General features: G+C 40.4%; 1 protein-coding gene across 6 annotated transcripts in view; it reads right to left on the bottom strand.

The window, feature by feature from the left end:
- Positions 1-13316, bottom strand: part of AP2B1 (adaptor related protein complex 2 subunit beta 1) — a 141022-nt gene that overhangs the window by 80617 nt on the left and 47089 nt on the right. For all 6 annotated transcript variants that reach the window (XM_010385198.2, XM_010385204.2, XM_010385199.2 and 3 more), the window contains exons 10-12: positions 12916-13031; positions 9285-9450; positions 6417-6515 (exon numbers count right to left, since the gene is read on the bottom strand). In XM_010385198.2, the coding sequence (XP_010383500.1) occupies positions 6417-6515; positions 9285-9450; positions 12916-13031 (381 nt within the window). The remainder of the gene's footprint in view (positions 1-6416; positions 6516-9284; positions 9451-12915; positions 13032-13316) is intronic.

Genomic DNA, 13316 nt, shown 5'->3' with positions numbered 1-13316 from the left:
GGCTGGTCTCGAACTCCTGACTTCAAGTCATCTGCCCACCTCAGGCTCCCAAAGTGCTAGGATTACAGGCATGAGCCACCATGCCTGGCCTACTGTTTTATTTCTTTATTTTTTGTGTGATCATTATAAAGTGGCAATAAATATCCTGGTACCTACCTCAAAAGTATGTCTATATGATGGCATTTATTTATGCAGGAGTTGTTCCAATAGCAACTTATTAAAGGCAACACTAAGTCCCTGTTTCAATTTCTGTATTTCAAACTCATAACCAGACCAGGTACAGTGGCTCATGCCTGTAGTCCCAGCTACTAGGGAGGCTGAGGCAGGAGAATCATTTGAACCCAGGAGGTAGAGGTTGCAGTGAGCCTAGATCACGCCACTGCACTCCAGCCTGGGCGACAGAGTGAGACTCCATCTCAAAAAACAAACAAACAAACAAACAAACAAAACCCAAAAAAACACAACAAAAAAACCCCGAAAACCAAAAAAACTCATAACCAAACAAAAAACATTTTCTTTAAAATAGGACAATTTGAGGGCTTCCATTTTAGTTTCTAAGTGAGTAGATGAATTGGTTCATGACTTAGCCACTTAAGGCCCTTATCATCCAGTTCGATTGCAGCAGTTACCCTGATTATTTTTGACTATATAGATTCAAATGGTTTTTCTCAGTCACAGATTGTTTAAATTGCACTCATAATGGATTGTTGGTTAAAGACAAAAAGCATATAGAACATCGCAATACAGCAAATTAATAAAATTATCAAAACAGTAAATTTTATCTCAAGATAATTTTTACATTTATAAGTTGCATTATTCTAATAGAAAAGTATGTATATGTATAAGTATATGTATATGTATATGTATATGTATATGTATGAATGTCTTATCAAAATGTTTCTAGTATTTGAAATGCCCGGGTTAAAAAAAGGAAACAGTGATAATTAGAAATTTAGTTGATTTTGGTTTTTTTTGGTGGGGGGGAGGTTGAGGGACTAAATTGCACCTAAGTGTTTATAAATAGCAGCCTGAAACCTCCTTATTTAGATCTTCATTTGAAAACAAAGCTCAAACATTATAAAACAAAAACAAGTTGATTTTTTAAAAAGAGCAGAATACAAGTTTCTCAAAATATCAGGTCAGGGAAGCAACCCCTCTCTCCCACATTTTTTTATACATAAATTAAATGTTAAACTTTAAGCTATATACGCAGTCCTTAAAGTCCATGTACTTTAGAATTTGTAAAGTATGGTTTTTATTACACAATTAAACACTGCATTTATCTTATTAACTTAGAAAATTCAGTTTGTCTTTATGTACCAGTAATATCTTAAAGGTATTCAACTTTATAATATATGGTTTAATAATATACTCATCAAAATAAAATGCTTTTTCTTCAAATTATTTCTCCCATATGTAATGCAAACAATTTAACCAAATGACCAAAAAGAAAAATTCCCATGGGGATTCACAAAATTCAAAAATCTAGCCAGGCATGGTGGCTCAGTAATCCTAGCACTTTGGGAGGCCGAGGCGGGCTGATCACTTGAGGCCAGGGGTTTGAGACCAGCCTGGTCAACACGGCAAAATCCCATCTCTACAAAAGGTACAAAAATTAGCCAGGCATGGTGGCAGATGCCTGTAATCTCAGCTACCTGGGAGGCTAAGGAGGGAGAATCGCTTGAACCCAGGAGGTGGAGGAGGCCGCCGCAGTGAGCTGAGATTGCACAACTGCACTCCAGCCTGGGTAATGGAGTGAGACTCCATCTCAAAAAAAAAAAAAAAAAAAAAAAGTATATATATACATATATATATACATATGAAAAAAGTTTGAGAGTTCCTCCACAAATTATTCGAAATGCTGCTATATGGCAAACTGCTGGAGATAGAGTTATTGGATCAAAGTCTAAATAGACACTAACTTGAAAAATACAATCCTATGAGAAATGAGTGCAAATTTCCCAAGACTGAAAAGTCAGGAGTAGGGAAGAATCTCCTACTGCTCAAACTCTGTTTGTTCTGAGGGATGACCTGTTAGGCCTACTGTAAGCCAACCCTCACCAACTACCTCATATTTTACATGGATGGAGGCCACAGTAATTCAGACCGTCAAGACCGAGATAAATAAAAATACAGGACCTTTTTGTGATCTTAAGTTGCCATTAAATGTTTGGTGACTCAGATAATTTGGCTTTGGACCTACTGTACTGCTAAGACCCATAGGCCCTCCTCAGGGGAAGAGCTCCCAAAATAATACTGACCAGGCCAGCACTAAAACAGTAATGCTTGAACTATAATGTGCATCAATATTTTAACATGCCAGGAATGCCACTGAAAGTGCAGAACCCAGGGGCCATACTTCAGAGATTCTGATTCATTCTATCAGAAGTAGGGCCTAGTAATTAGTATTTTTAACAGGCAGCCCAAGTGATTCTGATGATGGTGGCCCCTAGTTCATAGATAGAAAAACATGAAGACCTCTCTTCCATGTATCACAAAGAATAATTACTAACGTCTAGACATTTTTTTGTTTTGTTTTGCTTTGTTTTGAGACAGAGTCTAGGTCGTGTTGCCCAGGCTGGAGTGTAATGGGGCAATCTCGGCTCACTGCAACCTCTGCATCCTGGGTTCAAGTGATTCTCCTGCCTCAGCCTCCCCAGTAGTTGGGATTACAGGCGCATGCCACCACGCCCGGCTAATTTTGTATTTTTAGTAGAGATGGGGTTTCTCCATGTTGGTCAGGCTGCTCTCCAACTCCTGACCTCAGATGATCTGCCCACCTCGGCCTCCCAAAGTGCTGGGGTTACAGGCGTGAGCCACCGCGCCCGGCCTCTGTTTGTATTCTTTACTGAGTTGAACTGACTACTGTATTGAATTTCTGTGTAACAGGTAAAATGATAAATTTTTGAAACGAAGCCTCAGATTCAAGGGTTGGGTTTTCCCCACTAACTAATAATATTTTTAATTATACTTCCATTTTACTTAAAATTAAAAGCACTAAGATTTCACATATACATACTTCACTTAATTCTCAGCACAGGTAAAAACAGTATTAATTAACTCTACTATAGAAACAGAAGAAAAGCAGTATGAAAGAAATTTGCTCAGTCATGTCCTGAATCAGTAGAAGTAGCATCATCAGAACCTCACTACCCAATTAAGTTAACACAATTCAGCAGACCACATTGCATCCTAAACTTAAATTGGTACTCACCAGCCATAAATATTTAGGTTCTTATTTCACTAACTTGAGGGAAAAAGAGAACCAGGTGAAAAGACTTACATGGGCATACTTATTCTTTTTTTCCTTTTTTTTTTCCTGAGACAGTGTCTCACTGTATTACCCAGCCTGGAGTGCAGTGGCATGACCTCAGCTCACTGCAACCTTTGCCTCCTGGGCTCAAGCGATCCTCCCACCTCAACCTCCCAAGTAGCTGGGATTACAGGCGTGTGCCACTATGCTCAGTTAATTTTTGTATTTTTTGTAGAGACGGGATTTTGCCATGTTGCACAGGCTGGTTGAACTCCTGAGTTTAAGTGATCCGCCCGCTTCGGCCTCCCAAAGTGCTGGAATTACAGGCGTGAGCCACAGCGCCCAGCAGCATACTTACTCTTTTATGATAACTTATCAGACTTAATTAATTAATTAGACAGAAAAAATAATTGGACAGAAAAAGCAAGCCTTCAGGCAGGCTCTGTGGCTCACACCTGTAATCCCAGCACTGTGGGAGGCCAAGGCAGGAGGATCACTTCAGGTCAGGAGTTCGAGACCAGCCTGGTCAACATGGTGAAACCCCATCTCTACTGGGAAAAAAAAAAAAAAAATTAGCTGGGCGTGGTGGCATGCACCTATAATCCCAGCTACTCAGGAAGTTGAGGTAGGAGAATTGTTTGAACCTGGGAGGTGGAGGTTGCAGTGAGCCGAGATCACGCCACTGCACTCCAGCCTGGGTGACAGAGCTAGACTCAATACTGAAAAAAGGCAAGACTTGAGAAATTGCTTATTATTTATAGTACGAAATAATCATCCACAAAGACCTCAAAACTAGCAAACACACATATACATATGGGCTTACGCTCAATAGTGCTTCAGGCATGGAATATGTATTCTCCAAGTCATTCTTAACCTTCAGACTAGAGGAAGCATAGCACAGTGGACAAGACCATGGACCTTAGAGCCAGATATATCTGAGTCTGAGTTCTAGCTCTGCCCCACAATAATTAGGCCTCTCTGAGTTTCCTCATCTATAAAAACAGAAATAGTTTACTAACCCTTGCTAGGATTAAATGAGTTTCTAGCCTGTCCTGTTCTAGGAAGCTTATGAAAATTGCATCTAAGGCTAAATAGCATTAATTGAAAACTAGAGTCAGGAAACTGCATGCCACAATGGCCTACACAGTTTCCATGGGAGATGGCTAAATGTGATTCTAAGGTTTCAAACAACCAATATGGAAAAGAAAGCTCATCAGGCATGCTACATTGATAAACAGAAAAATCCAAAACTTGTCAGGAATTTGATGGGGCTTCACAAAGAAGAAAACATAATAAAGTAATGACTCTGATAACAAGCTAACAACAGATCCAAATTGGGTAGTTTCCCATGACGACTGTTATTACTACAGACTGATAGTATTCACGTAATTTAGTAAAAGCAATTTTATTAGGGGTCAAAAACAATGCAGTACAGGTATCCAGATGTCTATTAATAAGGCTTGATTCAGAGGTGAATTTCAGACTATCTGTAAGAAGAGCACTACCTTGTATCCTTTAAGCAATCCTTCCTAAATACTTTATCTCAGTCAAATTTTGATAAATACTTAAGAGGTAATGAGACTGAGTTTGAAATCTGGCCAGAATGCGCAATACAGCTCTCCTATGGTGCCTGTTACATACAAACACATAGGCCTTAACAGACAATGATGATAGGGTTGAGAACTTGTGAAAACAGATGAAACTACCAAACATACTTGCTTGGATATTTACAGTAAGCAGAGAGGAAGGCCAAAATTCTCTTTAGAAATTGTTTTGACTGAATGTGAGCTGCTCTAATTCTATCATTCTATGTGACCACTTACAGCAAGCTTGTCCAACCTGGGGCCACATGTGACCCAAATCAAATTCGTAAACTTTCTTAAAACTTTATGAGATTCTTTTGCAGTTTTTTTTTTTTTTTGGCTCATCAGCTATTGTGAGTGTGTTTTATGCGTGGCCCAAAACAATTCTCAATTCTTCTTCCAATGTGGCCCAGGGAAGCCAAAACACTGGACACCCCTGACTTAGGAGTTTAAAATTAAAACATGAAACAGAGTGCAAAAAATAAAAAAAAAGTGGGGGGGTGGGAGGAATAAAGAAATTGTTTTGAATTCATCTTAGAGATTTAAATGGGTTAATCAAGGATCCAGACACAGGAAATCAGAACACTCAATTCAATACTAATACTAACCATTGATGCTTATAAATTGCTTTGCTTCGGGCAGAGGAAGATGCTTAAGAAAGTTTTTAAAATACTTCAAAATAGCTTGTACAAATAAATTATTTTAAAGTTGTACAAGCTCATACAAATAAATTTTTTAAAGTTGTAAAATTAGTAACAGGAAAAATTATGGCTCAGAACTAGGCAAAGTACTATGAAAGGGTTTTAAATTTTGATTACGCACCAGTATAAAGGGATGAGAAAGAGAGAAAAATGGTAAACTGGATATCTGAATCATATTCCATTTGCAGACACACATCCTAACCCTGACAGCCTGCTAAAATGCCAGCCTGTTAGCAAATCCAATTAAGAACATTACTAAATCATGAATGGACTGATGATCATTATACCAGTTATACTAGAAAACCTAATTATTTTGATTTCTGTGGATCTAATATAATGACCTGATCTTTAAGGCCAGCTGCCACTTTCCTGAGATCAGAATCCATCTAAACTTCTTTTCTTCTGACCAAAAAAATCAAATACTTCCAAGGAGATCCAAATATATCAAATAATTCAAGGAAGCAGCATAAGCACTTAATTTCCAAGAGAAAGGCAAACACTGTGGAAGGTAGAACAATGCATGAAACTTTGCTGAGGCATCTTTTATCTCCACATGGTACTTTCATTTGAAAGCTCAAATGAAGTCACAGGTACTATCAGACCATGTCATTTTCATCTAAGTATGTCCTTCACTAAACTAAGAGTCTAGTTTTCATGAATTATGAAAAGTGGATTCAGTCAACTCATTTAAAAGCCATACAATTAGCTACAATTCAGCTGAACAAGTTAAAAGGCATTGTTTTAATATTTTAACAAGATCTAAAGGCCATACCTCCTTCAAATAAAACTTCCCCAAATGAATCCCCTAGGAAGAGTTTCATAATTTCCTACAATTTGAAACAAGACAAGTCAACATCTCTCTTTTTCCAGATTTCTTACCTGTGTTGCCAAACTCAAAACCTGCTGGACTAGCTCCTGTGTTTCTGATGGTTTCTTGAGAAACAGCTTCACTATGGCGGTAAGCAGAGTGAGTTGCACCTAAACAGACATAATTTGTGATAGAGTGAAAGAACGGCACTGGCATTACTCCCTGCCATCATCTCCAAAGTGGTGTTTCCCCAACTATGAATTACTATGGAGCCTTTCTGATTTTGGTTAAGAGACAAAAGGCTGAAACTCAATCAATATCAACAAGAGCAGTCAAAAGTATTCATGGGAAATACAAAGGTATTCAACTGAAAACTCTATCCTTTTATCCTCAAAACGCATTTTTGGCACAAAATATTGCTTGTTTCTTTTTTTTTTTTTTTTTTTTTTTTGAGAAGGAGTCTCGCTGTGTCACCCAGGCTGGAGTGCAGTGGCCAGATCTCAGCTCACTGCAAACTCCGCCTCCCAGGTTTACGCCATTCTCCTGCCTCAGCCTCCAGAGTAGCTGGGACTACAGGCGCCCGCCACCTCGCCCGGCTAGTTTTTTGCATTTTTTTAGTAGAGACGGGGTTTCACCGTGTCAACCAGGATGGTCTCGATCTCCTGACCTCGTGATCCGCCCACCTCGGCCTCCCAAAGTGCTGGGATTACAGGCTTGAGCCACCGCGCCCGGCCAAAATATTGCTTGTTTCTAAGCCAGATAGTTACCTGTGTTTATTATTATTACTATTACTATTTTGAGACAAGGTCTCCCTCTATTGCCCAGGCTGCACATTCATAGCTCATTATAGCCTCAAACTCTTGGACTCAAGCAATCCTCCTGCCTCAGCTTCCCAAGTAGCTAGGACTACAGGTGTAAGCCACTACATCTAATTTTTTAAAAATTTTTGTATTGTTTGTAGAGAGGTAGTCTTGCAATGTTGCCAGGGCTGGTCTCATACTCCTGGCTGGAAGCAATTCTCCTGCATCAGTCTTCCAAAGTGCTGGGATTACAGGCGTGAGTAACTGAGCCTGGCTTACATTTCTTAAAGTATATGTTAACATACTGATGGTGATAATATTGGCTCTTGAGCAAGTCTTTCATTATTTACTTCTACCAAAAGCTACAATTTGGGGGGAATTATGGAATCATCTGTCATACTGGGGCAAGAGCCAGGACAGTAGAATTATGTCAGATTACAGCCTATTAAGAGTTGGCTGCTAAACCACAAAGCTATTGACTTGTACATACTCCTTGAATTAGGTCTATTAAAATTGCTATGGTAGATTACATGCATAATTTTCTATTTGCTTTGAGTACAAATGCCAAGAAAAAAGGGCTTAATAATTTATCGGCCTCCTGGTCCCGTGGCTCTAATTTTGGTAGGTGAAAGTGAGAAACAGTCTCAGAATTTTCATTCAAAGATAATCTTTTCAAACCTCACCGCAGCCTCAAGTGAAAAATCCCTGCTGTAATGAGCCACAGCCATTACTAACAGAAAAGTGTAGTCATTCTTAGGTGACAGAAAACAAAAAAGTAGTGGTAACTACTGCTCTAAGCTAGTGGTTGTCAAAGTGCGGTTCTGGATTAACAGCAGCATCAGCATCACCCTGAACCTTGTAAAACATACAAATACTTAGGCACATCTCAGACCTACTGAGTCAGACACTGTCAGGGTGAAGCCCAGCAACATGTGCTTTAAAAAGCCCTCCAGGGGCCAGGCGCGGTGGCTCAAGCCTGTAATCCCAGCACTTTGGGAGGCCGAGACGGGCGGATCACGAGGTCAGGAGATCGAGACCATCCTGGCTAACACGGTAAAACCCTGTCTCTACTAAAAACTACAAAAAACTAGCCGGGCGACGTGGTGGCGCCTGTAGTCCCAGCTACTCGGGAGGCTGAGACAGGAGAATGGCCTGAACCCGGGAGGCGGAGCTTGCAGTGAGCTGAGATCCGGCCACAGCACTCCAGCCTGGGTGACAGAGCGAGACTCCGTCTCAAAAAAAAAAAAAAAAAAAAAAAAAAAAAAAAAAAAAAAAAAAAAGCCCTCCAGGTGTTAATAATGCTCACTGAAGTTTGAGAACTACTGGTCTGAGTTATGCAGGTTTTTAACACTAGAAATCAGTAAAACTGGCACGGTGGCTCACACCTGTGATCCCAGCACTTTGGGAGGCCGAGGTGGGTGGATCACCTAAAGTCAGGAGTTCAAGACCAGCCAGGCCAACATGGTGAAACCTTGTCTCTACTAAAAATACAAAAAATTAGCTGGGAGTGATGGTGGATGCCTGTAATCCCAGCTACTCGGAAGGCTGAGGCAGGAGAATTGCTTGAACCTAGGAGGCAGAGGTTGCAGTGAGCCAAGATCCTGCCACTGCACTCCAGCCTTGGCAACAAAGTGAAACTGTCTCAAAAAAAAAAAAAAAAAAAAAAAAATTCCGTAAAACTGGCCAGGCGCAGTGGCCCATGCCCATAATCCCAGCACTTTGGGAGGCCGAGATGGGTGGATCACCTAAGGTGAGGAGTTCAAGACCAGCCTGACCAACATGGCGAAACCCTGTCTCCACTAAAAATATAAAAATTAGCCGGGTGTGGTGGTGCACACCTGTAATCTCAGCTACTGGGGAGGCTGAAGCAGAATTGCTTGAACCTAGGAGGCAGAGGTTGCAGTGAGCCAAGATTCTGCCACTGCATTCCAGCCTGGACAACAGAGCAAGACTCTGTCTCAAAAACAAAAACAAAAACAAAAAATCAGTAAAACTGAAAAGGGACATCCCTGTTGGGAGAAAAATGAACATACTATATATAAATATAGACATAGAAGAAACTGCCTATAACCTTTGCTTTCTCTGAAATTTCCCCAAAGACATCTAAAACTACTAGCAAAACAAGAGACAAGAACTTACCTGGGTGCTTTCATCATGAAAACCCTCCAGGAAGCTTTCTAGTAACTCATCTGCATTGTCAATTCTTTCAGCATACTCTCCCACAATCCAAATCATAGCTGCTCGAGCATCTGGCTCATCCAGAGAGTCTAAGTTCTCACATAGAGTGGCAATGATACTTTCATATCTGATGTGAAAAAAACGAACTATGGTTATTGAGGGCAAAACTAAGAACTATATTTAAAAGTGAAGGCTAAAGGCAAAACCACAAACAAGGAACCCTAAACCAAACCACCAAACTGTAAAAGCTTTTAGTCAAGAGAACGTACAGGTTTTAAGTCAGAAGATTTTAATGCCTTAAATTTCCCTTCAATTATTTTTTAAGATCTAGACCTTAAAACCTTTATAAAAATTCATCAGATGTTCTTTTGTTTTGTTTTTTGAGACAGGGTCCCACTCTGTCACCCAGGCTAGAGTGCAGTGGCATAATCACAGCTCACTGTAACCTCAAACTCCTGGGCTCAAGCGATCCTCCCTCCTGAGTCTCCTGAGTAGCCAGGACTACAATTGGATTTTTTTTTTTTTTTTTTTTTTTTTTTTGAGACGGAGTCTGGCTCTGCCGCCCAGGCTGGAGTGCAGTGGCCGGATCTCAGCTCACTGCAAGCTCCGCCTCCCAGGTTTACGCCATTCTCCTGCCTCAGCCTCCCGAGTAGCTGAGACTATAGGCGCCCGCCACCTCGCCCAGATAGTTTTTTGTATTTTTTAGTGGAGACGGGGTTTCACCGTGTTAGCCAGGATGGTCTCGATCTCCTGACCTCGTGATCCGCCCGTCTCGGCCTCCCAAAGTGCTGGGATTACAGGTTTGAGCCACCGTGCCCGGCCCAGGACTACAATTGAATGCCACCATACTCAGCTAACTTTAAAATTTTTTTTGGTAGAGATGGGGGTCTTGCTATGTTGACAAGCTGGTCTCAAACTTGTGGCCTCAAGTGATCCTCTCGCCTTGGTCTCCCAAAGTGATGAAATTATAGGTGTGAGCCACACTGCCATCTGTTCTTTTTACAAGGAAAAATTAACCTGTGGTGTAAGATAATACCACTACCTTGTATTTGTAACAACCTTTCATATATGTAGATTAGAAAATTTTCCTATTGTTCCATTTTGCCTTCACGGTAGAGAGGAACAGAAATTCCACTTTATTTTTAGGCAAATGAAGTTAGACAACAACGGTATCCAGACGAGAAATGGTAAATCTGTCCCTTAATCCACTTATCTCTCCTTTTTATAAAAGAGATCTTTCTTTATGTTAGTTCTTCTAAAGGTACCTGCACTAATGACTTATTTCTCCAAAGAAAGAAGTAATTCAAATACTTATTTTTACGTATCTATTGCTCTCTCAGGCTTACCATGTTGAATCCATCTCCTCGGCTAATGTAGTTTTAACCATTAGAATGACTCTGTATAATAAATTAGATGTGGACAACTAAATAGTACACTTAACTAAGTATCTGCCTACTTCTACTGATTAAACCAGGCTCTTGATTGCTTTCTTAAATGTAAACCATCCTAACTCCTTATTAACCATAAACCAGAAATGGACACATTTCTCTACCAATCACATTCAGATACACATCTTCACCCTCAATCAATAAGTAAGTTTAAATGTCAGGCACAGTGGCACAGGCCTGTAATCCTAGCTACTAGAGAGGCTGAGGCAAGAGGATCACTTAAGTCCAGGAGTCTGTGTCCAGCCTGGGCAACACAGTGAGATCCTGTCTGAAAACAAACAAACAAAAGTTAATTAAAAAAAGTTTAGGCTGGGCATGGTGGCTCACGTCCATAATCCTAGCACTTTGGGAGGCCGAGGTGGGTGGATCACTTGAGGTCAGGAGTTGGAGACCAGCCTGGCCAATATGGTGAAACCCTGTCTTACTAGAAATACAAAATTTAGCCAGGTGTGGTGGCAGGCACCTGTAAATCCAGCTACTCGGGAGACTGAGGGAGGAGAATCTTTGAACCCGGGGGCTGAGATCACGTTACTGCACTCCAGCCTGAGCGACAGAGTGAGACTCTGTCTCACAAAAAAAAAAAAAAACGTTTAGAGACTGACCCTCTTCTTTATTGGGAGAGTAGTCAAAAAGTATGTGGTTCTCTTTCCAAAAGAACTATTTCTAAAATTTTAAAAAATATACACAATGCTTGATAAACCACTACTTTGCCAAAATATATCTACTAATTCTTGAGCCCACCACTAAGCTAACTTACTACAAGCTGCTTCATTTAACATTATCTTCAAAGACAATTAGAAGCGGGCCGGGCATGGTGGCTCATGCTTGTAATCCCAGCACTTTGGGAGGCCGAGGTGGATGGATCACCTGAGCTCAGGAGCTCGAGACTAGCCTGGCCGGTGAAACCCTGTATCTACTAAAAATACAAAATGAACCAGACATGGTGGCATGCACCTGTAATCACGGCTACTTGGGAGGCTGAGGCAGGAGAATCACTTGAACCTAGGAGGTGGAGGTTGCAGTGAGCCGAGATCACACCACTGCACTCAGCTGGGCAATAGAGTGAGACTCTGTCTTAAAAAAAAAAAGACAATCAGCCAGGTGCGGTGGCTCAAGCCTATAATCCCAGCACTTTGGGAGGCCGAGACGGGTAGATCACGAGGTCAGGAGATTGAGACCATCCTGGCTAACCCGGTGAAACCCCGTCTCTACTAAAAAATACAAAAAACTAGCCGGGCGAGGTGGCGGGCACCTGTAGTCCCAGCTACTCGGGAGGCTGAGGCAGGAGAATGGCGTAAACCCGGGAGGCGGAGCTTGCAGTGAGCTGAGATCGGGCCACTGCACTCCAGCCTGGGCGACAGAGCGAAACTCTGTCTCAAAAAAAAAAAAAAAAGACAATCAGAAGCTTTAGCACAATGTATCTCTATGAGTGTAGGGCAAAATGAGATTTAAGATGCTTACAAAACCTGCTCTTATTTCATTTTCAGATTCCTTAATTACTTGTTTTCAAAAATCAAATCTAAAAAAGTATTTTTGCTGCATATACTGAGGTCTCAATCTGAAAAACTTGTGAAGTGACAATGTAGTTTTTTTTAATATCTGTATGACAGTAACTAAAATACTTCAGAAAAGGCATGAGACTGATAATCTGTTATATGTTCTGTAATTCTCCACAATGTAGTAGGTAACATGCAAAGTGAATAGCAGAGCTGTTACCTTCCTGGCTTTTATAGTAGGGTGCTATATATCATCCAAACTTATACATTTCTGAGAAGAAAAGGTACACCATCATTAATTATGTCTGGATAACAGGTATAAACTGAGAGTATGCCTAAACAACCTAGAATATAGATATCTTATTTAACAGTAACTTTGCCATCAAAGAATCTGGTTAACTTTAAAATATGTCAATAGACAATGCATATTCAGACAGAGCTTCAATTCTTCCTAAAGAAAGCAAGCAGAGTGAAAACTCAGGTTTTAATCCCTGTGCTAACCATTTCATGTTTCCAATTTTTAATAAAGTATCCTATTATGACCAGGAACATTCAAAAGAGTAATTCTTACCTAGGCAATTTCAAAGTGCCTTACTTAAACCTTTCCTAAGTAATTTGAGAAACAGGGCTAAAAGTATTTGGACATACTTGTTGGGGTATTTGCGGAAGATGTCCCTGATGACAACAATTGCTTCTTGGACCACATAATTCACTTTGGTCTGGATTAGATCAAGCAATGTGCTTACACAGCGCTCTGCAGATTGCTGGGAAGAATACAAAAAATGAGAAGTCAGATGATCTACGCGATAACACCACCTCAACATAAAAATTTTGAAACATGCAGGTGCATCAACTAAACTAAACTAAAAGATCAGGCACTTAATTGGACCAAGCTACACTAGAGGCTAGATACCAAACTATATGATACAGTTTCATTCATTATTTGAACGGATAGATGAATCAGTTCAAATGAATCCTTTGAATACAAACAAAAGGATGTTCCTCATGATGTATACACATTTGAAAAACATTTTATGTCAGGGATATTA

Source organism: Rhinopithecus roxellana, chromosome 19, assembly GCF_007565055.1.
Source record: "Rhinopithecus roxellana isolate Shanxi Qingling chromosome 19, ASM756505v1, whole genome shotgun sequence".
Classification (NCBI taxonomy): domain Eukaryota; kingdom Metazoa; phylum Chordata; class Mammalia; order Primates; family Cercopithecidae; genus Rhinopithecus; species Rhinopithecus roxellana.
The sequence above is the reverse complement of the archived record's forward strand: the minus strand, read 5'-3'. Positions and strand labels throughout refer to the sequence as shown.